This window comes from Fusarium poae, chromosome 1, assembly GCF_019609905.1.
Source record: "Fusarium poae strain DAOMC 252244 chromosome 1, whole genome shotgun sequence".
Classification (NCBI taxonomy): Eukaryota; Fungi; Ascomycota; class Sordariomycetes; order Hypocreales; family Nectriaceae; genus Fusarium; species Fusarium poae.
The window spans coordinates 3,943,536-3,966,361 of record NC_058399.1 but is presented as its reverse complement, the minus strand read 5'-3'; the positions used below and the strand labels follow the sequence as shown (position 1 = coordinate 3,966,361).

General features: G+C 48.7%; 6 protein-coding genes across 6 annotated transcripts; 4 read left to right on the top strand and 2 right to left on the bottom strand.

The window, feature by feature from the left end:
• Positions 1-285: 285 nt before the first annotated feature.
• On the bottom strand, positions 286-1,632 carry RPT4 (26S proteasome subunit rpt4; the record flags this gene model as incomplete). Its single annotated transcript, XM_044845891.1, has 4 exons — positions 286-406; positions 458-914; positions 970-1,356; positions 1,422-1,632. 4 exons carry the CDS (start codon positions 1,630-1,632, stop codon positions 286-288), a joined length of 1,176 nt encoding a protein of 391 aa, XP_044711807.1.
• Positions 1,633-2,664: 1,032 nt separating this feature from the next.
• On the bottom strand, positions 2,665-3,240 carry FPOAC1_001285 (uncharacterized protein; the record flags this gene model as incomplete). Its single annotated transcript, XM_044845890.1, has 1 exon — positions 2,665-3,240. The coding sequence occupies one exon, from the start codon at positions 3,238-3,240 to the stop codon at positions 2,665-2,667; it is 576 nt and encodes a 191-aa protein (XP_044711806.1).
• A 1,733-nt stretch (positions 3,241-4,973) lies between these two features.
• Positions 4,974-8,675, top strand: FPOAC1_001284 (uncharacterized protein; the record flags this gene model as incomplete). The annotated part of the gene is made up of 5 exons (XM_044845889.1): positions 4,974-5,602; positions 5,651-7,549; positions 7,601-7,674; positions 7,745-8,108; positions 8,162-8,675. The coding sequence occupies 5 exons, from the start codon at positions 4,974-4,976 to the stop codon at positions 8,673-8,675; spliced, it is 3,480 nt and encodes a 1,159-aa protein (XP_044711805.1).
• Positions 8,676-9,192: 517 nt separating this feature from the next.
• FPOAC1_001283 (uncharacterized protein) lies at positions 9,193-9,866 on the top strand (the record flags this gene model as incomplete). The annotated part of the gene is made up of 5 exons (XM_044845888.1): positions 9,193-9,248; positions 9,470-9,496; positions 9,581-9,646; positions 9,701-9,749; positions 9,807-9,866. The coding sequence occupies 5 exons, from the start codon at positions 9,193-9,195 to the stop codon at positions 9,864-9,866; spliced, it is 258 nt and encodes an 85-aa protein (XP_044711804.1).
• Positions 9,867-10,647: 781 nt separating this feature from the next.
• Positions 10,648-17,194, top strand: FPOAC1_001282 (uncharacterized protein; the record flags this gene model as incomplete). Its single annotated transcript, XM_044845887.1, has 2 exons — positions 10,648-16,865; positions 16,927-17,194. 2 exons carry the CDS (start codon positions 10,648-10,650, stop codon positions 17,192-17,194), a joined length of 6,486 nt encoding a protein of 2,161 aa, XP_044711803.1.
• Positions 17,195-18,269: 1,075 nt separating this feature from the next.
• On the top strand, positions 18,270-19,904 carry FPOAC1_001281 (uncharacterized protein; the record flags this gene model as incomplete). The annotated part of the gene is made up of 2 exons (XM_044845886.1): positions 18,270-19,354; positions 19,424-19,904. The coding sequence occupies 2 exons, from the start codon at positions 18,270-18,272 to the stop codon at positions 19,902-19,904; spliced, it is 1,566 nt and encodes a 521-aa protein (XP_044711802.1).
• Between the last annotated feature and the right edge of the window lie 2,922 nt (positions 19,905-22,826).

Genomic DNA, 22,826 nt, shown 5'->3' with positions numbered 1-22,826 from the left:
CTGGCGCTGATATTTGACACATGAATCTCACGCTTGTCGCTTCTGCATTTGTGTAGGATCAGCTCCTTGGCATAAACAGCTTCCATTCCTTTCCTGGACGCCATGTGCATTCCTGCTTCTAGGGCTGGGCCAATCTAACACTGCTGGCCCTGGCTATTGTACAGTCTTCTAGATTAACCAGCAACGCTGTACCCATCATCACAATCCACTACTCGTGGAGTTCCCATGCGCTCATCTGCCGTGGCTATATCCGTCTTGCCATGGCATGACATGCCCAGTCAACGCTTACAACTTCTGGTACTCAAGCTTGCCTTCCAGCTTCTTGGATTCGGCCACCTTGCGGACAGCCTTGTTGAAATCATCCTGGTTGATTGATTCCCTGTAGTCCTTGATGGCAAATAAACCGCTATAATCGTGTCAGAAACATGTTTGGGTCTGGGCGGGTACAGCAACTTACGCTTCAGTGACAACGTTTCGCAAATCAGCGCCATTGAGTCCATCACTCATCTTCACCACACTCTCAAAGTCCAGGTCACCATCGATCACAACACTTTGCGAGTGAATCTTCAAGATCTCAAGACGACCAACCTCGTTGGGAAGAGGGATCTCGATCTTTCGGTCAAGCCGACCGGCTCGAAGCAGCGCAGGGTCCAACGTGTCGGGTCGGTTGGTGGCCATGATGATTTTGGTCTTGCCCAAGTAGTCAAAACCATCCAGCTGGTTTAGCAATTCCATAAGTGTTCTCTGGATTTCTCGGTCCGCACTAGTACCCTCTGAGAAGCGTCGTCCACCGATGGCATCGATTTCATCCATGAAGATGATACAGGGCTCGTGTTCCTTGGCATATCCAAACATCTCGCGAATAAGTCGTGCCGATTCACCGATGTACTTGTCGACAATGGCGGAGGATACGACTGGTTCGTTGTTAGCATCGTCACATATCCATATTGGGAACCGTAGATGCCATACCCTTCAAGAAGTTCGTCTCCAGACTACTGGCAACAGCTCGTGCCAGCAAAGTCTTGCCGGTTCCGGGGGGGCCATACAACAGGACACCCTTTGGTGGCTTGATTCCGACTCGTAGGAACAGCTCGGGGTTCTTGAGGGGAAGCTCGATAACCTCCCGCAACTCTCGAATTTGATCGTTCAATCCACCAATTCCGGCAAAGCTCACTTGACCCGGGTCCTCCAAAGACATGTTGTACACCAAAGGATCAACTTCGCGAGGCAACATTCTCATGATGGTAAGGGTCGTCATGTCGAGTGCCACACGGGTGCCTTGCTTCAGCTTGACCTTGTCCACCTTTGATCTGCATCCGACGACGTATCGAGGTCCGGAGGAAGCCTTGACAATGACTGCGAGTATCATCGTTAGCATGCATCCATCTTGTGCTAGTCCAGGTGGTGGATGTTCGCCTTACATCGTTCGTCATCGAGCTGTTTCAGCACCTCGCCGATAATTTGTCCCACACTTTGTAGCGCCTTGATGTTGTCCTCGGTCTTGTCAAACTCCCTTTGCATGTCCTTGATTTCAAGACGCAAGTTCTTGAGCTTTGCCTCCCATTCTCGCGACTCGATGAGCTTGGCACGGTAGGAGTTAAGGGCTGCCTGGCGCTCTTCTTCGGCTGACATTGTGAGTGAACTGATTTCTATCCTTTGTTTCGTTTCCGCGGTGAGTTGCTTTCTGAATTGCTTAGGGTCTGTTCTTTTGGTGGTCGTTGTTTGGGTATCGGGAGCTCAAGTTATGTTGTCGGGAAAGTGCTTGGATGGTACTGGGTTGCTCATGGCAGATGGAGCTTACCTCACCAGCTGGAGCCTTCAGCTAGCGGCTCGAGCTCTATCGGCAGAATCTCGGCACTGCGTCACTACCAGATCGCCTACCCTGCATCAATATCAAATAGGTATCTGACCAAGGACTTTAATGCGATTCCAATATCTTTACCAGTAACGCCACAGAGGTCAAGTTCTAAATTTCGAGTTGCTCACACAATTTACTATATTTTCTTTCGATAACAGAACTAATATCGATGCTTCGTGCCGCCACACTAGGATGCGTGACATTTGCATTTGAGTTCTGAGCAACACAACAGTTCAAAGTTTTTATGTCAACCTCTCGAATGCGTACCCCAGATACTATAACCGCCGGAATCCTCCTGGTGAAATAGTTGTCATATAATAAAATATGCATACATGCTCGATAACATCCCATGGTGTATGAATATCACCTTATGATCGTGTGCCAAGTCATGCCATATTTCCTCTGCATATTTGTTATACCAAGCCTGCAATACTCGCAGGCTGATTCCAAACCCTAATTTACCATTTTGGAACGCATCCTGTCTAACTTCTATGGTGCTCCATTCAGCGAGCGTCACGCAGACCGCTGGGTTGGGCCGAAGACAGGATGAAGGTCGAATCCACCTTCAAACGGCGACCAAGGCACATGTACGACCGGCAGATATAACCCCAGAGGCAAGGGCTGATTCATCGGAGGTGTTGTGGAAGAAATTAGGCGTCTGTTTGTCATCCGAAATAGCGTGAGCAACAATTTGTACTGGCTGTCATGAGCTCTGGGGACCTGAAGACAAAAGAATAGGTTCACTGCAGCATTTGTTGGTATTAAAGCCGTGGTGTAGGTTTGGTAGGAAACGTCGGATGCGCTTCTCAGTCCTTCTTCTCGTCCTCGTTCTCAGCGGACGTCTTGGGCTCCCCTTCCGAATCGAAGCCAAGCGCATCCAACTCTCGGATCAGTTCGTTGATCTTGATCACCTTGGCAATCTGCTCGGGAAGTAACGCTTCACCATCCTCTTTCTTGTTCTTAAGATCCTTGGCCTGCTTTAGCTTCTTCTTAAGGTTTCGAGCCTTTTTCTGGCGCTCGACTTCAGGGTCAATCTCCTCGGTTTTGGTCTCCTGGGCAGGAGTTGGCACGTCGACCTCTGTAGCCTTCGCCTTCTTTCTAGCCTCGCGGCGTTTAGCATTCTTATTGCTGGCGGCCGAGCTTTGCTCAGAGCTCTCTTCCTTCACACCTGCAGCACCAGGAATGCCGATTTTCTTGCCGCGCTCTCGGAAGGCTTCGGCGGTGCGGTTCTTGTAGACCTCGACATCCTCGGGTGGACGATAGCCTGGGCGAATTTTGATAGCTCTACGAGTACTGCCATCTGCGCGAACAGACTGTGGAATCTCGCGGTCGCCACTGTTTTCGTCGGTGACGATACCCGCATTCGAGGGTTGTGAGGGCATCTTGGTAGGGAACGGATTGGAGAGTGAAAATTAAGAGGAGGAATATTTCGCTAACCCGACGCTCCAAGTTGGTACCAACAGACCGGGTTCAGAAATCTGCTCGGCAGCTACCGAAGCGGGATGAGAGCTGCAAGTGTAACATGAAGTAACAAGTCTTGGAGGGGTTTAGGTTAGAGGGGCTGCAGTGGCTGAACCGGTGCAACGCCACAACCCGGAAACGTGGCTGTAACGTGTTTTGGTGTTGGCATAGCTGTTAGTATGACCACTGTGCACAATAGAGGATGCTCGCTTTTGGCACAGTGGCAGTCTACATACTACTAAGGTACCTAGCATTTGGAGTTCATGATAGAGGTAGGTAGGTACCCAGGTACCTTGGACTTGAGGTGACGAGTACTTCTTACGGTACTTTGAATTATGAATATCTCGTGACCCAAGCGAAAGCCAATTTGTAATTTCACAAAGTGCCCAGCATCATGTTGGGAATCCCTTCTTACCTATGTTATGTCTCGCTGACCAGCCCTGACCTGTTGTTAGACATGGCCAAACCCCAGTTAGGTACTAACTTAGATAGGTGGCTCTGGTCTTTAGTATAAAGGCTGTAAGACTTCACCTCGATGACGTATTATTACTATATGCCTTAATAAACCTATGATCTCCTAAGGGATAAGATGTTGAATGCTGTTTCAATCAGCCGTTTCTATTTTAGTAGGTATAAGACAAGGGCTCCCCGCAAGAGCTTATTCGACTTAAAGCAGAGAGCATGTGGGTTCGTCATTGGTTAACCACCCTTAGCTTCCAATATCCTGCAGGACCTTGTTTCAACTATCTTCTCAGGCAAACCGACCTTTGTTGTGACTCGGGAAGCACACGACTCTCTCAGGCTAAATTGCCAAGGGAGTTGTCGCAATAGAGCTTTAGAATGCACAGGAATGCTACCATAATCTGATTGAACACTGTTCGGACCCCTGTATATAGGACGATCAGCTCCATGCCACAACTTACCACCGGATTGCCGCTATTTCTTACATGGGCGCATATTTCAACGTCATGACATCCAGTAACATTGTTACAATCAGTCACCGGTTTCTCATGCATAGGTCGTGGCATATTCAGAGCCTACACAATTATGCCTGATCAAGCCACCAAGACAAACCAATTGTCGGTTCGGCCAAAGCCTTGAGCCTTTAGGTGTAGGGCGATTGTCGTGAAGAGGTCACAAATAAGGTAGCAGATTGTGTGCTTATAGCCCCATATTCTGTACAACGTATTGCTTTGGGTTCGTCTGTGTAAGGGACTTACACTGGAGTCATGCACACTCGCAACTACTTCCACAGGTAACTCTGCGCAGGTACTCAGGCAACCTGGTACCAAATGTGATGCGGCATGAATCTCTGTCATTGCTATCACAGTGAAGCGACCAAGCTGTGATCGCTCTACCACGTGGCTGACTTTTTCAGGCTTCACAGGTCCTATCAAACCTAGGTACTATCAGCAAGTGCTGGCCTGTCTAGGCCATGGCTGCTTCTCTCTCTGCTCCCCCTCCCCAAAGACCAGGCAACTTCCAAATTTCACAAACCACGTCAAGAGAGGCCTCAGAACCAGACCAATATTGCTGTATTTACTCAAGTATTCCCATAGCTGTCGCGCTTCTTCCAAGCATTCCTCATTAGACAGTCTTCATTTCTGGCACACCTACCATCAATTTACACTAGGTACCTGTTAGCATCGCCAAGATGGCTGACCTCGATCCATCAACAGAAGCCAAGACGGGGGCGAACCTATTAGACACTTCGGATGCATTAACTCCAGATCCAGGCACCGAAGACATGTTTAGAACTGAACAGAACAAATTCGCTTTTAGTCCAGGACAACTTTCCAAACTATTTAACCCCAAGAGCCTCAACGCGTTTTATGCCCTTGGGGGGCTCAACGGTATAGAAAAGGGGCTGCGGACTGATCGCAGTGCAGGTCTTGGCATCGATGAGTCGACATTAGACGGCAAGGTTAACTTTCACGATGTCGCGCCCAAGGGAACACCGATACATGGCACCGCTGGCGATTCTATACCCGAGAGCAATGCTGAAGCGGCGGTAAACATACCCCCTCCAGACGACCCGAATCCTGCCGGCCCCTTTTGCGATCGGAAGAAGATATTCAGAGACAACGTACTTCCCGAGAAAAAGTCCAAATCCTTACTCGAAATTGCCTGGACCACCTACAACGACAAGGTTCTCATTCTCCTAACCATTGCTGCTGTGGTGTCGCTAGCCCTTGGCTTGTACCAAACCTTTGGTGGTGATCATAAATCAGGGGAGCCAAAGGTTGAGTGGGTCGAAGGCGTGGCGATTATTGTCGCCATCGTGTAAGCAATTACTCTGACCGTTAATGCTTGATGAACTAATAGTGGCAGCATTGTTGTGCTTGTCGGTACAATCAACGACTGGCATATGCAACGGCAGTTCACCCGCCTTACAAAGAAAAACAACGACCGTATGATCAGCGTGATTCGCTCCGGAAAATCCCAGGAAATTCCAATCAATGATATAATGGTTGGCGACGTTATGCATCTAGTTACTGGAGACATCGTGCCCGTAGATGGTATCTTTATCCAAGGCAACGCTGTCAAGTGCGACGAGTCCTCAGCTACTGGAGAATCCGATCTCTTACGAAAAACTCCAGCTGCTGACGTTTTTGACGCGATGCAAAAGCCAAACACCAGTGATGTTGAGAAGCTTGACCCTTTTATAATCTCGGGAAGCAAGGTCAACGAGGGCAACGGAACCTTTCTCGTTACTGCCGTGGGTGTCAATTCTAGCTACGGTCGCATTTCAATGGCCCTTCGAACCGAGCAGGAGGATACACCACTCCAGAGAAAACTAAATATCCTGGCAGATTGGATTGCAAAGGTCGGTGCTGGTGCAGCTCTACTGCTCTTCATTGTGCTTTTCATCAAGTTCTGCGCCAAGCTCCGAAACAACCGTGGCTCTCCTTCTGAAAAGGGTCAGGATTTTATGAAGATTTTCATCGTCTCCGTCACTGTAGTTGTTGTGGCAGTCCCCGAAGGATTGCCCTTGGCAGTGACACTTGCACTGAGCTTTGCGACGGTCAAAATGCTTCGTGATAACAATCTTGTGCGAATTCTCAAAGCTTGCGAAACAATGGGAAATGCCACAACTGTTTGTTCCGACAAGACTGGTACACTGACCCAGAACAGGATGACTGTCGTTGCCGTCACTCTTGGAAAAATTACGAGCTTCGGTGGTACTGATGCGCCTATGGACAAGTCGATAAAAGTCGACAGGGAGCCAATCACCGTACCCAATGTTTCAGAACCTGAATTTACGAATGGACTAAGTCAGGAAGTCAAAGACCTCCTCATTCATTCCAACGTCCTAAACTCAACTGCATTTGAAGGTGAACAAGATGGACAAAAGACATTCATCGGATCCAAGACTGAGGTTGCTTTACTGACCCACTGCCGAGACCGTCTCGGATCGGTTCCTGTTGAAGAGGTTCGATCGACTGCGGACGTTGTACAAACCGTCCCTTTTGACAGCAAATACAAGTATAGTGCTGTCGTTGTAAAGCTGACAGATGGAAGATACCGAGCATTTGTGAAGGGTGCTTCGGAGATCCTCCTGAGCAAATGTACCAAAGTCCTCGAAAACACACCTCAGGGGGACCTCATATCGACCCCCCTGACAGATACCGAGCGAGACATGTACAACTTGATTATCAGTTCATACGCAGCACAAACCCTCCGAACCATTGGTTCTTCGTATCGAGATTTTGAAGCGTGGCCACCTGAAGAGTCCGCTTCCCCAGAGAACCCACGATACGCAGACTTCAATGCCGTACATCGAGACATGACATTGATCAGTATTTACGGTATCAAAGATCCGTTGAGACCGACCGTCATCAGTGCCCTCGAAGACTGCCGTCGAGCCGGCGTATTGGTGAGGATGGTTACAGGTGATAACATTCAGACAGCCTGTGCTATTGCTTCTGAATGCGGCATCTTTAGGCCTGACGAAGGCGGTATTGCAATGGAGGGCCCAGACTTCCGAAGACTTCCGCCTAGAGAGCTCAAAGATAAAGTGAGGCATCTTCAGGTTCTTGCCCGTTCCAGTCCTGAGGATAAACGCATTCTGGTCCGTACCCTTAAAGAGCTTGGGGAGACGGTTGCTGTGACTGGTGATGGAACGAACGATGCTCCCGCTTTGAAGATGGCTGATATCGGATTTTCCATGGGTATTGCTGGGACTGAAGTAGCCAAGGAAGCATCATCAATTATTCTTCTTGATGATAAGTAAGTCAGATGCCCTCACAAAGAAGTAGGAATGCGGCTAACAAATTCTAGTTTCGCTTCTATCGTAAAGGGCTTGATGTGGGGTCGTGCTGTCAACGATTCCGTCAAGAAGTTCCTCCAGGCAGGTTTTCAAGTCGGCTAGTTTCTGGCAATAACTAACGGACAAACAGTTCCAGCTGACTGTTAATATTACAGCTGTGGTATTAACATTTGTATCAGCTGTCGCAAGCAGCACACAGGAGTCTGTCCTCAATGCCGTTCAGCTTCTTTGGGTCAATCTGATCATGGATACCTTCGCAGCACTTGCACTTGCGACAGATCCTCCTACTCGTAGTGTACTTGACCGAAAGCCGGATCGAAAGTCTGCACCTCTCATCACATTGAGAATGGCCAAGATGATTATAGGCCAAGCTATTTGTCAACTTGCCATCACGTTTGTGCTGAACTTTGGTGGCAAGAAACTTCTGGGCTGGTACGATAACTCTGAAAAGGATGCTAAAGAGCTAAAGACACTTGTATTCAACACATTTGTTTGGCTGCAAATATTCAACGAAATCAAGTACGTTCGAAGGCATCGATATCATGTCAACACGCGCTAACTCAGTATTCTAGCAATCGTCGTCTTGATAACAAGCTCAATATCTTCGAGGGTCTTCATCGCAATATGTTTTTCATCGTCATTAATCTCATCATGATCGGAGGCCAAGTCCTTATTATATTTGTTGGAAGTGATGCCTTTGAGATTGTTCGCTTGAGCGGGAAAGAATGGGGATTGTCGATCGGCCTAGGAGCAATATCTATTCCTTGGGGTGCAGCCATCAGGCTCTGCCCTGATGAGTGGATTGCTGCTTGCCTCCCAGGTTTCCTCCACACAAAATGGATCTCCCCCCCAGAGGCAGATCTTGCTGCTGAAAAGCCACTGGATTCAGACGATGAGTTTGTGCGACCACCACTACGTGTCATGAGTTCTCTTCGAGGGCCGCGTGTACAACAGCACATCGGATTCAGGGAAAGAATGCATAGATATAAGGAGAATACCAAGGAAAAGGCGCAGGGGGAGACAAACGCCCAACCAGCCAAGTCAGGGGCAGTTGTTGGTCATGTTGCTGAAGGGGGTAACTCCTAGACTGAGTACATTCGTGAAGGAGAGTAAAAGAGTGATAGCATTGGGAGTATATTCACCGGTTTTACTGTAAGATGCTGCGTAGGACCAGTGATAAAGCTCACTCAACTGGTTGAACTGATAAATCTTAGAGTATTGCATAAAGTTCAAAGGCTGTTTGAAAACCACATATTCCCTACAAGAGCCTTGTTGTAAACATGAGTGTGTGAATGCTAGCACATTAGGATCGGATTTCGTGTAGAATTTCGGATGCAATTTTATAGTATATGAATGAGTAGTTGACATACTTATTGCTCAAGTCTCAAAAGACAACATGATTAGTACAAGACTTGTTGAAAGTTGATGTGTCTAGAGTTTGATAGCACTCATCAGTAGGTATGGTCAGAATAGCCGGCCACCTGAAGCACAAGAGACGAAATTAGCAAGTCGGTTTATGCCGCCTAGACCACATTGTTAGACTATTTATTTTTGTACTTTGCAACTTGTAAGGTCAACTTTTCTGTTACCCGCCCGCCATCATATGGTGGTTAAAGTGGGACTCGGGATATCTGGCCCAGCCTGCCAATCACAGCGAAGGTAAAGATGTCCCCGGAAGTTCGCGAATTTCCTGGCCTGACAATCTCTAGAACCTCCCCATCCTTCAACCGAAGCCTCACAATCGCCCGTCGCAGACGTCCACCACCGACTCCTAGCAGTGTTCTAGACGCCCAATTGCGCTCATCAATCAAAATGGTAAGATGGATTTAGTCGCCGAGCCCTTCATGTCGACTCCAGAAGCTAATCGCGCACTCACATAGGCCTTCGCCAACACCCTCTACAGGCAAGTAATAGCGGCGGCGGCGACGACGACGACGACGACCAGATAACAACACACCGAACCTCGGGACTAATTCGAATAAATCACACAGGAGCCTTTTCTCCACCAACTACCTGATGCTCGCGACCGTTTTCTCTGCCGGCTTCGCTTGGGAGATGTAAGGACGCCTCTACTTCGGACAAACGGGGGCAGGGTACTGATTGAAATGCAGCGGCTTCAACAACGTTATGGACAAGGTCTGGGACAACAACAACCGAGGCGTACGTTCGATCCTGCCGAGTTAATCTGATGTTACTGGATACTAACCCGGTTCGCAGCGACAATGGAAGGACATTCGACACAAGTTCATTGAGGGTGGCGATGAGGACGAGGAATAAGGCGGTTGACCCGGAAATTGATTATCGAGCAACGGATGAGGCGAGGGACTGAATCCATGTCACTAGCCGTGTACAAATTAGAAGAGAATTAGAGGCAGGATTTCACACAGAACGATTCCCTATATCCTTTGGCTCGAGGTCTAGGCAGTTCGATACTTGAGTTAGCAGCCACCTATTGCGTTTGCATTGCTGAGCTACATGTTGATTGTATCGCCGGGCCGGCTCTTTTGCGTTTGAGAGGTTGCTTTTTACCTGATAGTCTCGTTTCATTGATTACAGGGAGCTGTAGAGGGCTACCCTTGACCATCTGTTGCTGGTGTGCAGTGGCCGAGGGGCAACGCCTACCTTGGATGTAGCCTAAGTAGGTAGGTAGGCAGCCTCAGGATGCACTGGACAGCAACCCAATTTATTCGTCCGAGTATCCCACTCGTCATCAACTTGGGAACCTGATACCTCTGGAATTTGACATTAACAGCCACACTTCACAACTGGTTCTTGGGTTTGCCGCCTTTGCTATTGAAGAACCCGTAGGCAGATAAGCCATTTTTCTGTATTGCTTCCTGGTTACTGACGTCTTTGTCTGCAACGTCCTGTTCCACCAGGCTTCTCCAATATTTGCGGACCCCCCACCTTACTTAGCATTGCCTATCAACAACCCGCCTGACGACATCGCCGACACCGCAATCAACGTTTTTGCTTTTCTTTCTTTCCTGCTCTGCCTTTGAACCTTCTCCTTATTCCTATCTGGCACAGAAAATACTACCATGAGGTTGAATTGACAATGTCCCATTCCATGTCGACGCAGGAGCAGCAGCTCTGTCAGTTCTTGGCAGAGCTGCCCGCACACTTTAACTACCGCTTTACCGAAGAAGCTTCTCGCGAACTATTAACCAGCCTGTTCTGGTCTCTTGCTGGCGGCAGCAACGAATACATGCGACTTCTCTTCCCGGATGGTAAACCTGGAGAGAGCCTAAAGCTAAGCGACTCTCAAGGCGCAGTTGAAGGCGCCGAGTACACCGAAGCGGCGCGGGGAAAACGATGTGGACATATCTTCAAGCCTGGTGAAGCATCATACATGTGCCGTACCTGTGGTACTGACGAAACTTGCTGCCTGTGCGCCCGGTGTTTTGACTCGACCGACCACACCGGACACATGGTTAGAATCCACATATCTGTGGGAAACAGTGGTTGCTGCGATTGTGGAGATGACGAAGCATGGCGGACACCTCTGTTCTGCACAATCCATTCTAATGTCCAAGGAGGTACCGACAAGGGCAAAGGAAAGGAGGCAGCCGGTCTGCCTGAGGATCTTGTGACGAATTTGCAGATGACTATTGGTCGCGTATTCGATTACATCTGCGATGTTATCTCATGCTCTCCAGAGCAGCTCCGGCAAGCCAAAACGCAAGATTCGATTCTCGAAGACGAACAGTCATCACGGCTCCTGTCCAAATACTATGGTTCCGAAGCAGAACAGTGCAATGAATTCGCACTTGTTCTATGGAACGATGAGAAACACACTGTTCAGGAAGTTCAAGACCAAGTTGCTCGTGCTTGTAGAAAAAGCCGAAAGCTGGCGGCAGAGAATGCTTGGGAGACAGATGCGATCGGACGGAGTATACTTACCTACTTGTCGGATGTTCCCCGACTCTTGGAAATGGCTACGATTATGGAGGCTATCAGAGTTACGGTCACCATTCGGTCTGCAAGAGATACATTCCGTGAACAAATGTGCGGCACACTCGTCGAATGGTTGAGCGATATTTCTGGTTGCTCAGTTGGTCATGACAACGGTATCCTCCGGCGAACTGTCTGCGAGCAAGTTATGAATCCTTGGCGTAAGGGCAGCCAAGCGACTCATACGCTAGGCTTGATAGACGATGAAGAGGAGGATGATCAGATCGTTGACAGTAGACGCCGCTTCGATGGTATGAATGCTAGATTCATCTTAGCATTGCAGGCTGCCGCGGGGGCTGGCGCCGGTGTTCAAATAGATATCGAGGATGAGGACGATGAGGACGAAGACGACGTTGATGCAGATATGGACGACCAGGCTCAGCACTCTCCTTCGAGTTCCGTGGCTGGAGGCGATGAAGATGAGGATGAAGATGTTATGATGGTCGATGCCCGAGGAGACGTGGGAGACCTTGGTATGAATTGGCGAGACAACGATCAAGCCTTGGAAGAAGACGAAGCGACAATGGCAGGATATCCGCCTCCACCTCCGCCACCTGCTGCTCAGGCTCAGCCCCAGGGTCAGACCCAGCCGGAAGCCTCTACTAGGACTGGAGACAGAGAGGCAACGCCGTCCGACTCTGACACAGCGGAACCCTTGATCGCACCGTCAATCTACGCCAAGGCAAATGCTGAAATTCCCAAGACGCCTGGTAGAACTGAGAAGCTGGTCCCCAGACCTGGAAATTATTGGATTGAGACACCCGTCATCTATGCGCAGCGCGAAAACGTACCCCCAGCTGAGGATGTATTCCGCCGCGTTCGTCTCGATTGGCTTCTGCTATTCGATCTTCGAATGTGGAAGAAGGTCAGGAACGACCTTCGAGCCTTGTATATTTCTACTGTCGTAACCATACCCGAGTTCAAGCGAGTGTTGGCTCTGAGGTTCGCCAGCCTTTACACCATTCTGGCCCAGCTCTACCTAGTCGGAGACAGAGAACCAGATCACTCCATCATCAACCTTTCTCTTCAGATGCTCACCACCCCATCCATCACCGCTGAAGTTGTTGAGCGCGGTAATTTCATGACCAGCTTGCTGGCGATCCTCTATACTTTCTTGACAACTCGTCAGGTCGGCCACCCCTGGGAGGTTTCCCCTGATGCGGTGCTTGGATTTGAGAGCGGATCCGTCACCAACAGGCGTATGTATCACTTCTACCAAGATCTTAAGTACCTCTTTGGTGCTCCTCATGTACAGGAGCGTGTGAGATGTGAACCTCGCTATCTCATGCAATTCCTTGATCTTGTCAAACTCCATCAGTGCATAGGGCCGAATGTGAGAGCTGTGGTTGAGCACGTAGAATATGAGGCTGACTCCTGGATCACGGCTTCCCTCGTGACCAGGCAGATCAATCTGCAAGCTCGAAACCTTGCCGAGGCGTTCCGTAACTGCCCGCCTGATGAGTTCCATTACCTGCAGAATGCAATTCGCTTCACGGCGAAAACAGTTATTTTGAACTCGATTGGCGCCGAACGCCATCGATTCAAACAAGGAGAAATTAAGGATGAGGTGCAGTTCAAGACATTGAGCGATTTTGAATTCGAGGGCGAGGACGCATCTTTTGATGTTGTCAAATTTGTTGTTGAAAAGGATGCAATCAGTTTCCATCATGCCCTGCACTATACACTCTCTTGGCTCATCGAGTGCGGAAGATCATTGCCTGTGTCTACAGTACGAAATCTGCTGAGCTTTACTCAACAAGAGCTCAAGTCAAAGCCGAAGCTTATGGGTCGACCTCAAGTCCCACGCAAGAATTATACTGCAGAGGATTATCTCATTGCAACATTCGATTTTCCTTTGCGCGTCTGCGCTTGGCTTGCCCAAATCAAAGCCAACATGTGGGTTCGTAACGGAATAAGCTTGCGACACCAAGCCAGCACATACAGGGGTGTTGGCCAACGAGATGTGTCTCATCACCGAGATATTTTCCTTCTCCAAACCGCTTTGGTGGTGTGCAACCCTAGCCGAGTGTTGGCTTCGATCGTCGACCGCTTTGGAATGGAGAGCTGGGTCAAAGGCCTGTTCGAACTCAAGTCAGAGGCACAAGATGATGCACAGCATCTTGATGTTGTCGAGGACATGATCCATCTCCTCATTGTTTTGCTCAGCGATCGTACGTCTCTAATCTCATCGGAGGACGAGGTCCAGTCCAGACTGTTGGCTATGCGCCGTGACATTATTCATGTGCTGTGTTTTAAGCCTCTCTCATTTAACGAGATCTGTAATAAGCTTCCAGAGAAGTATCAGGAGCAAGAGGACTTCCACCGGGTTCTGGATGAAATGGCTATTTTCAAGCCACCCGAGGGTGTTTCTGACGTCGGTACTTTCGAGCTGCGGCCAGAGTTCATCGAGGAGATTGATCCTTACATTGCACACTACAACAAGAATCAACGAGAGGAGTCTGAGCTAGCTTATCGAAAGAAGATGGCGAAGCGAACAGGAAAGACGGTTGATGAAATCGTGTACGAGCCCAAAGCCCGACCAGTCCCTTCGGGTATGTTCGAAGAACTTGGGGCTTTCACCAGCACAGGCATGTTTACTCAAGTCATATACTACTCGCTTCTCTACCCCTTGATGGCTGGCAAGTTTACCCCTTCCATCCCTTTCACTCGGTTGGAGACGTTTCTTCAAGTCGTTTTACACCTCATGCTCATTGCGATCCTCGAGGACAAGTCGAACGACGAAGATATGAATGAAGAATCAACCAAGTCATTCACATACATTGCTCTTACAAAACCTGGACGCAGCAACTTCTTGCCTGTTCCTGAGAAAGAGACAAGGACCATTGTCTCTTTACTCAATATGATGTCGACCAAAGATGAGTTCAAGGCAGTCCATCCTAAGGTTGCGCTGGTTCTCAAGCGATTACGCCAGAAGCGTCCTCGTACATTTGAGTCTGCATTCGTGACCTTGGGGGCTTCCGTCGATCGCATCAACACCGCTTCACCTGCCAACACATCTGTTGAAGAGGAGCGTGAAAGGAGAAAGAAGGCAGCTCTGAGCCGCCAAGCCAAGGTCATGGCACATTTCCAACAACAACAGAAGAGTTTTCTGGAGAACCAAGCCTCTATCGACTGGGGCAGTGATATAGATGAAGATACAGACGAAGAAGGGGAAGAAGAGCAGACTGAGGATCGGAAACATAACTGGAAATATCCTGTGGGTACATGTATCCTATGCCAGGAAGAGCCAGACGATCGCCATCTCTACGGAACATTTGCTCACTTCAACGAAAGCCGTGTCCTACGACAAACTGATTTCCAAGACCCTGACTTTGTTCGCGAAGCATCACAAACCCCTTGCAGCCTTGACCGATCGGCCGAGGATGTACGACCATTTGGTATCGCCCACGAAAACAGAAAGATGGTAGAAAAGATCAACGCTCAAGGCGAGACTTTCCTTGCGGAGAGACAAACGATTGGTAAAGGATTCCCCTCCAACGTATGCCGGCCAGGTCCTGTGGCTAGTGGTTGCGGACATATGATGCATTACCGTTGTTTTGAGGTCTACTACGAAGCAACTGTTAGGCGTCATACACATCAAATCGCTAGGCACCATCCTGAGGACACCCGACGTAATGAGTTCGTCTGTCCATTGTGCAAGGCTCTGGGAAATGCGTTTATGCCTATCATCTGGAAAGGTATAGATGAGTCGTACCCAGGCTACCTACAGTCACAGAGTACATTTGACGACTTTGTCGAGAAACAGCTTGGGTCTGCTTACTGGATTGGTGGAAGCAAGGCACGTGAGGATGAGCCAGCCGTGCCTGATATGTTTACCCCAAGCCTCCCAGGTAGCCTCGTTGAGTCTCTTCTTCCAGCCCAAGCTTCGAGTGAAAACACATGGGGAAGAGATGATGCCGAGTCTCACTCATCAACTGTCGGTACGCCCGTTAGTTATGCGTTCTCTGACTCGATTACCCCTGAGCCGGCACAACCTCAGTCAGCCCCCGCCAATACGGATGGTTCCCAGTTGATGAAAGAGCTGCTGGCAGCGTACCGCCGACTGAGAAACACACTTCGCGTTAATGGTCTTCGCACCAACCACCTCATTGATGCTAAGGGTGATAACGTCGGTGAGCTATGTGCCAGCGACACTTTGGTAAAGTCAGTGGGTTTCACCATCTCTTCTATTGAAGTGCAGCAACGAGGTATTGAGGCTCAACCTGGCATGACACTTTTAGAAAAGATCCCTGAACACATCCTGACTCATCTGAGAATTTTGTCAGAGACTGTCTCTTCGTATATCGCTATTGGGGCGCAGTCTGGTGGAGCTGAGAACAAGATTGAAGAAGAGTTCAAGAAGGACAGTGAGAGGCAACATTGCCAGCTGTTCATGTCCCGATACTTCGGTACCGGAACTCCTTATGCTCGCCGTCCACTGGATGTTTATCCTCCACTGCTGAGTATGGATTCGTTCCTATTTTTGGTGGAATGCTCTTACGGCTTGGTGCCGCTTCAAAAAGCCGAGATATCGCACGTGCTTCGATTGTGTTACTTGGCAGAGCTTGTCAAGCTGGTTTATCACATGGGTCGCAATATCCCTGTTGCAAGCTGGGTTGGCAACCTTACCAGCCGTCAAACACAAGACCCAGCCATTAATAACTTTGCTGATTTTGCTCTTGGTGTCACAAAGACTGGTCTTGAATATCACGCTGCCCAGTTCCCTGAAGGTGTGGAGTTTGGTGAGAACCGAGGGTTCCAGCAGCCCGGCGTGGACACTCTGGAGAGCTGGTATACATTTTCGAAAAAGTACGCTCTCGCTTTTCTACGGAAGTGTGTCATCTTTCTCTATGTCAAGTATGGTGTGGACTTCAACAGCCATGTCTCGTCCAGCCCAGAAGCTGATGAGCTAGAGCGCCTCACGGAGGCGCTAAAGTTGCCAACGTTTGACGAGATGTGCGCTTCCATAACAGACAACGCATCTGCTTGTGGTTGGCCTCAGACGACTTCGGAGCTGGTGTCGGGTTGGGTCAAGCATCAAGTTATGTGGCCTGGTGACTACAGCGAAATACCGCTCTCAGCGATGATGAGCCATCCTGGAATCTTTGAGCTAATAGGACTTCCAAAGAACTACGATGCTCTCATTGACGAAGCTACCCGGCGAAAATGTCCTACAACAGGCAAGGAACTTACGGATCCTGTCATTTGCCTCTTCTGTGGAGAACTATCGTGTAGTCAAGGCACATGTTGTCAGAAGACGGATAGTTCTTCGGATCGTGCGGAGTTCACCAAAATCGGTGGTGCACAGCAGCACATGCGAAAGTAAGTATCTAAGTATCGGGAGGTACTAAAAGTTTGAAATATACTAACTTTATGTCCGTAGGTGTCAACGCAATATCGGTGTCTTCCTCAATGTACGCAAGTGCTCGGTGGTGTACCTCTTCCGACTTTCAGGATCATTTACACCGGCGCCGTATATCGATAAGTACGGAGAGACGGATCCTCAGCTGCGTCATGGCCGGCAGCTCTTCCTCAACCAAAAACGATATGACTCTATGATACGAAACACAGTGCTAAATCATGGAGTGCCGAGTTTGATCAGCCGAAAATTGGAGGCGGAGATTAACAACGGAGGATGGGATACTTTGTAATAAACGTAAGGAGTTATTGGTTGGTATAGGAAAGGAAAGCTGTTGGTGTTATGCTATGAATCAGGGTTACGGGCTATGGTATGATCCGTGGTGTCAGAGGGATGGTTGGTTGTTTTTTGTATACTCTTCAGTATCAATTTACAACATAGAAGCTTGATGTCTAGGCCGGGTTTGCGTTTGTATAAGTCTTTTTATCCTACGCTACGTACTGACAGGAACGCACTTTCAGCATAGAACTACATTTTACTATTACCACAATTTGTCTAACCCGAAACTTAAATGGCTTATACATAAAACATGAGATCCATATCATCATTTCCATCTATCACTTTGGGGACATCTTTTTACTGTTTAGGTAGGTAGTCTAGGTTATGCATTGTTACTTCCCAATGCTTACAATAAAAAAAGCACAGTGTCTCTAGATTCTAAAACTGTGACATGCTTGTCATCTGACCAATCATATCGCGTCCGCTCTCATCCAGGCGCGTCTACCGTGGCTCAACTGCACTCAAGCCTCTTTGGATTGAATATGAACCACGACAAGGAAAGCACGCAGCGCAGCAGAAGCAACGGTTCTTTCCTTCTTCTTTAAACCCCCTCCCCTTCTCTTACCTTGTCTTTCAACCGTTTCCCCCTCCCACCCCTTTTTTGACATTGCATCGTGTGTACCTGCCTCTTTTTTGTGATACCTGATAGACTGAAACTGCCTCTCGATCGCAATTTCCATCGGGGGGACGCCTCCACTTGCCTTGCCTTGCTCCCAGAGCACCATCAAAAATGGCAGGCAGACGTTCAGGTCGCGCTGCCGCCAAGCGGGCTGCGGCTGCTCTAGGTGAGTGAGTTCGAGCTCTCGTCTTGCAGCATCCAAACTTTTGTACAAACCAACCCCAATCAAAAAAACAACAAGCACAACTCTTCCAGGAACGACATAGTCTCCCTTTCTACTTTGTTTCTTCTTTCTGCACGTCCTCTTTCTTTCCTGGCGCATTTGATGTTTTTATTTCCTTTTCTTCTCTAAACTTTTTTTTATTCTGTTTTGCGCAATTGCAACTAAACAAAATCGCATCCTATCACAATGGCGCCCCGTGGAAAGATTCGCTTGAGACTGACGCGAAGTGCTAAATCAGAGAGCACCCCAAAGTCCTTTGCCGACTTAGAAGACGAGCCCATGCCCGATGCCTCTCCGAGTGCGCATGTTTCCAGGCGACAACAGGTGCCAGACCCCGATGATGAGAAGGACGAGGATCACCAACCAAAGGAGGAATCAGGGGACGAGGACGACGCAGCCGACACCGTTGAGAAAGACGATGAGTCCGTCAAAGAGCCCACGCCGCCGCCACAGCCTATGGTCCGCAGAAAGCGGCTGGGTCGCCCACCTAAGAACCGACCCCCGGACTGGGACAACATGATTTCTGTTCCTGCCGACGAAGCTAATACACCTCGACGTCGTGGCAGAGGCGGTTGGCGGGGGCGAGGCGGTCGTAAAGGAGGTCCCGCTGCGCCAAAGGCCGAGCAAGTTATTGACGGAGATGGGACGATTGCCGAGATCGCAAACGACGAGTGCGTGCTACCTGAGGATCCAGAAGGCGAGACCAAGGTCGACAAGCTGGGTAACTTACAGGGCGGGCGCGATTATCGCTGCCGAACATTCACAGTCTCAGGTCGCGGAGACAGACTCTACATGCTTTCGACAGAACCGGCGCGATGTGTTGGCTTCAGGGACAGTTATCTGTTTTTCACAAAACACAAGAAACTCTACAAAATCATTGTAGATGACGACGAGAAACGGGATATGATTGAGCGGGATATCATTCCTCACTCCTACAAGGGCCGTTCCATTGGTATCGTTACAGCGCGATCCGTTTTTCGAGAGTTCGGTGCGCGTATTATTGTCGGTGGAAAGCGCATTATCGACGACTACAACGTCACCTTGGCCCGTGCCGAAGGTGCTGTCGAGGGCGAGATCGCAGACCCGAACGACCGCTTTATCGAGGGAGAGCCGTACAACAAGAACCAGTACGTTGCGTGGCACGGAGCCAGTGCTGTGTACCACACCAACGTACCATCAGTACCAGTTCCCAATGGCAAAATCGAATCTAGGAAACGCAAGGTGAACGTCAATGACATGAACTGGATGCTGGAGCACGCCCGTGAAGCCAGGTACGTATTTATAACCTCATGACATACACTGCTTGAGGCTCATCACGATGCTAACTGATAAACGCACAGCTCTTTCAATGCTAGCATCAATGCTATCCGAAAACTCAACAATGCTGGCGTGTACGACATCCACACTAATGTCATGCAGTACCCAGTAACAATGCAGCCAACGCGAGCACGCATTGAGCAAGTCGCCCCAGAGTATGAGGAGGCTACCGCAGGCAGCTCTGTGTTCCCTCCTGTCCCAAGCAAGATGGCACGCAATTTCTTTGTTGCCGACACCTACTTTGAAACATCGTCGGCGGGTGTCATTTCAGCATCTGGGGTGGACGGCACAGTGAGGTCAGCCGATTTCCTTGCTTCATTCCAAGGGCTAAGTACCGTGTCTGATGATATCAAAGATCTTCTGCCTCCAGAGTGTCGTGCCGCGTTTGACAGTGCCGTAGAGAAGGAAGCATCATATCGGGCACAGTGGGGCCCTGAGACTGAGAGTATGTCGCGCCGGCAGCCTGTTATTGACAAGGCAATTGTACCGTACAGCATGTCATAAGTGAAAGCTGTTCTGTCGACCTCACACGTGTGTACATCAGTATTGCGGTTATGGCTACAGTGCTACAGACATCGGGGCATTGTTGCCAATTTCAAACAAGGGCAGGACGGAGTTGGCCTGGCACTGGAAGAAGGAAAGCAATACGGGCGTTGGGTGTCATGGATAAGCACTCGGTGTGGTTTATTCTTTTTTTACGCTACACTCATGCATGAATTATTTGAATATCGATAGTTGTAATATATGATGCGAAAGATATAGCCTTGTTTTTTGTAAAGTAGCAGATACCGAACCGCCGACTAGTAAGTGACTGATTCAGTGTTCAGATCTGATGACGGCCGTTACTTGGCTGCTATAATTGAGGTGTAACAGACATTCCTCATGATAGCTAGTGTTCTTGAGTCCCAAGCCCTCGGCCCTCTTCGAATTTTGCTTTGCATGGACGTGCGGAGCTTTGCAATACTTGATATAGGTATCCCTCGAAGTCTAATATAAAATCGATAGATATAGCTTTATTATAAAAAATAAGGCTCTTAGAGTAACCTTAATCTTATATAAATATAAAAGTAATATCTACTATATAACTTACTTATCCTTCTTTTAATATAAAGATATTAAAAGATTACTTTTAAACCTTTTAAATATAAAAGACTAAATATTTATATTAATTAATTTATTTAGTTTATTTTACTTTAATCTTTATTATTAATTAACTTTAATTATAATAATAAAATAATAAATAAACTAAAGCCTATATATAAAAGCTTATAGAGATTTTATTATTATTATTATAAATAAAGATTAATTTATTTTAATTATATTATTTATTTAATTATTAATATAGCTATAAATAATAATAATATTTATATAAAAATAAAAGCTATAATAAATATTAATTGATAACAGATCACGCCTAGGGTCAGGGTGAGTTATCGTAAGGTGCATGATTCGTATTTGGCTAAGTCAGAATCTGTGCCGTAAGGGCACAGATCTCGCTGACTCATCCGGCTAATCCGGGTAAACTACGGATCGGGCAACTGAATTACCCGGTCAATTGATATGACGATGCCTTCATGCATCAGATGCCGGCCTCAAAAGGAGGCTTCTACTGACCTCAGTAGAATAGATACCCTCATCCATGCAATTCGTACATTTCCTGTCCACCTTGCGTCCAATAAGTGTCTACCCCTTCGACACCTTTCGTCTTGCATTCCGGCGAACAGTCGGTTCCTCGAATTGCTCCGGGTGTTCCTTGCGAAAGTCCTCAATGAGATTTTCCGCTATATCAGCGGTCTTCACCCACTGGTCATGTTGAGCTCCCCAGCCTTTCCATCGTACCCAGAAGCCTTCAGTTGGCGTAGCCTTTCTCCCAAGTCGGCGGACCTCACGTTTGACGATGTGGTCGACGACGTACCCATCTTCGTCATCCGAGCCTCCTTCGATAGGTCCCGGCTCGTCCTCCTCAAAGTCATCGGCGTGCGCCGGGGTAAGCTGTTGAACCGAGATGACTGGGTGTATCTTCATGTTCTGGGGTAATTTGAGCTCACAAGCAAGGTCCCCAACCATTCGGATGATCTCATAGGGACCGCTTCGTTGTTGTGACCACTTTCTGGATGGTTTTCCTGGCAAATGGTAGCCATCGTGAAGACGTAGGTAGACGCGGTCACCTGCCTTCAGGATGATCGGCTTGTGGTTCTTGTCGTACGCTCGTTTGCCTCGCATAGCCGCGAAATCCATCGCCAGCTGTGCTTCTCTTCGCATTGCTTCCCGCAGGAACGGGAGGTCGGGCGTGACTTCCATTGGCGTAATGGCATCTAAGGCGCTCTGGGGTCTGAATCCGTAGATATACTCATGCGCCGACATCTTCGTTCCCGCGTTCAGCGCTCCGTTCAATGACCATTGAAGGCTTGGGAGCAGATGAGTCCAGTTTGCATGTGGATGCTCGATATAGTAGAAGCGGATAGCGATTTCAACAGTCTGATTCTTGCGTTCCGATAAGCCGTCGGCCTGCGGGTGATACGCCGTAGTCATGGCGAGGCGAGTGCCAAACTCAGCCCACAGCTGCCTCCAAAAGGGAGAGGTAAACTTCCGATCGCGATCTGAGATGATAACGCGCGGCATTCCCCAGTCGGCGAGTAGGAGTTGTCGTGCCAGCACCGTGGCCCAGTTGGCGGCTGAGTATGTTGCATACCCTGGGATAAGAAGCGTACGCTTACTGGCAGGGCAGGATACTGTAAGCAACTGATCAAAGGTATCGAACCCTTCAAGCGCCCATGGGGTTCCTCTGCTCTCCACAGGAGGCATGTCTGTGATGAAGTCGATGGTGATCGTTTGCATAGGTAATACTGGTGGGCGGATAGGAAGGTAGTTCCCAATGCGCTGTTGCCGGTTAGTCTGCCCCAGGCAACAGGCCTTGCATCCATGGATATGCTTCTTGATAAGGTATGTGAGATTTGGTATAGCCAGATTTGACAGTTCCCTTGTCATGCGGTCAACGCCATAGTGATGGCGATCGTCGTGAGCCATTTTCAATACATCATCTGTCATGGCTTTAGGGATGCACAGTCTCACGTATCCATCTGTAGCTTCGTGGTATAACAGGCCTTGTCGTAATGCGAACGGTACGCCGCGCTTCGAAGCTTCAACGGCGTCCTCGCCGTTCAGTCGTTCAACTGTGATTTCGGGATCATCAGGCGTATTGTTGAGGAGCATTTGGATAACAGGCTTGTACTTGGTATCCTCCAAGTATCCCTTCTGAAATCGCGCTTTTGTTTCATCAGATATCATTGTTTCAATCGAGACAAGCACATCATCTAGCGCAGTATAGTCAGGTCTATGTCTGACGGCATTCAAGTCGGTTTCTGGTGCACTGAGCCTGCTCAGGGCATCTGGGATAAAGTTCTTGATTCCAGGAATGTGGAACAC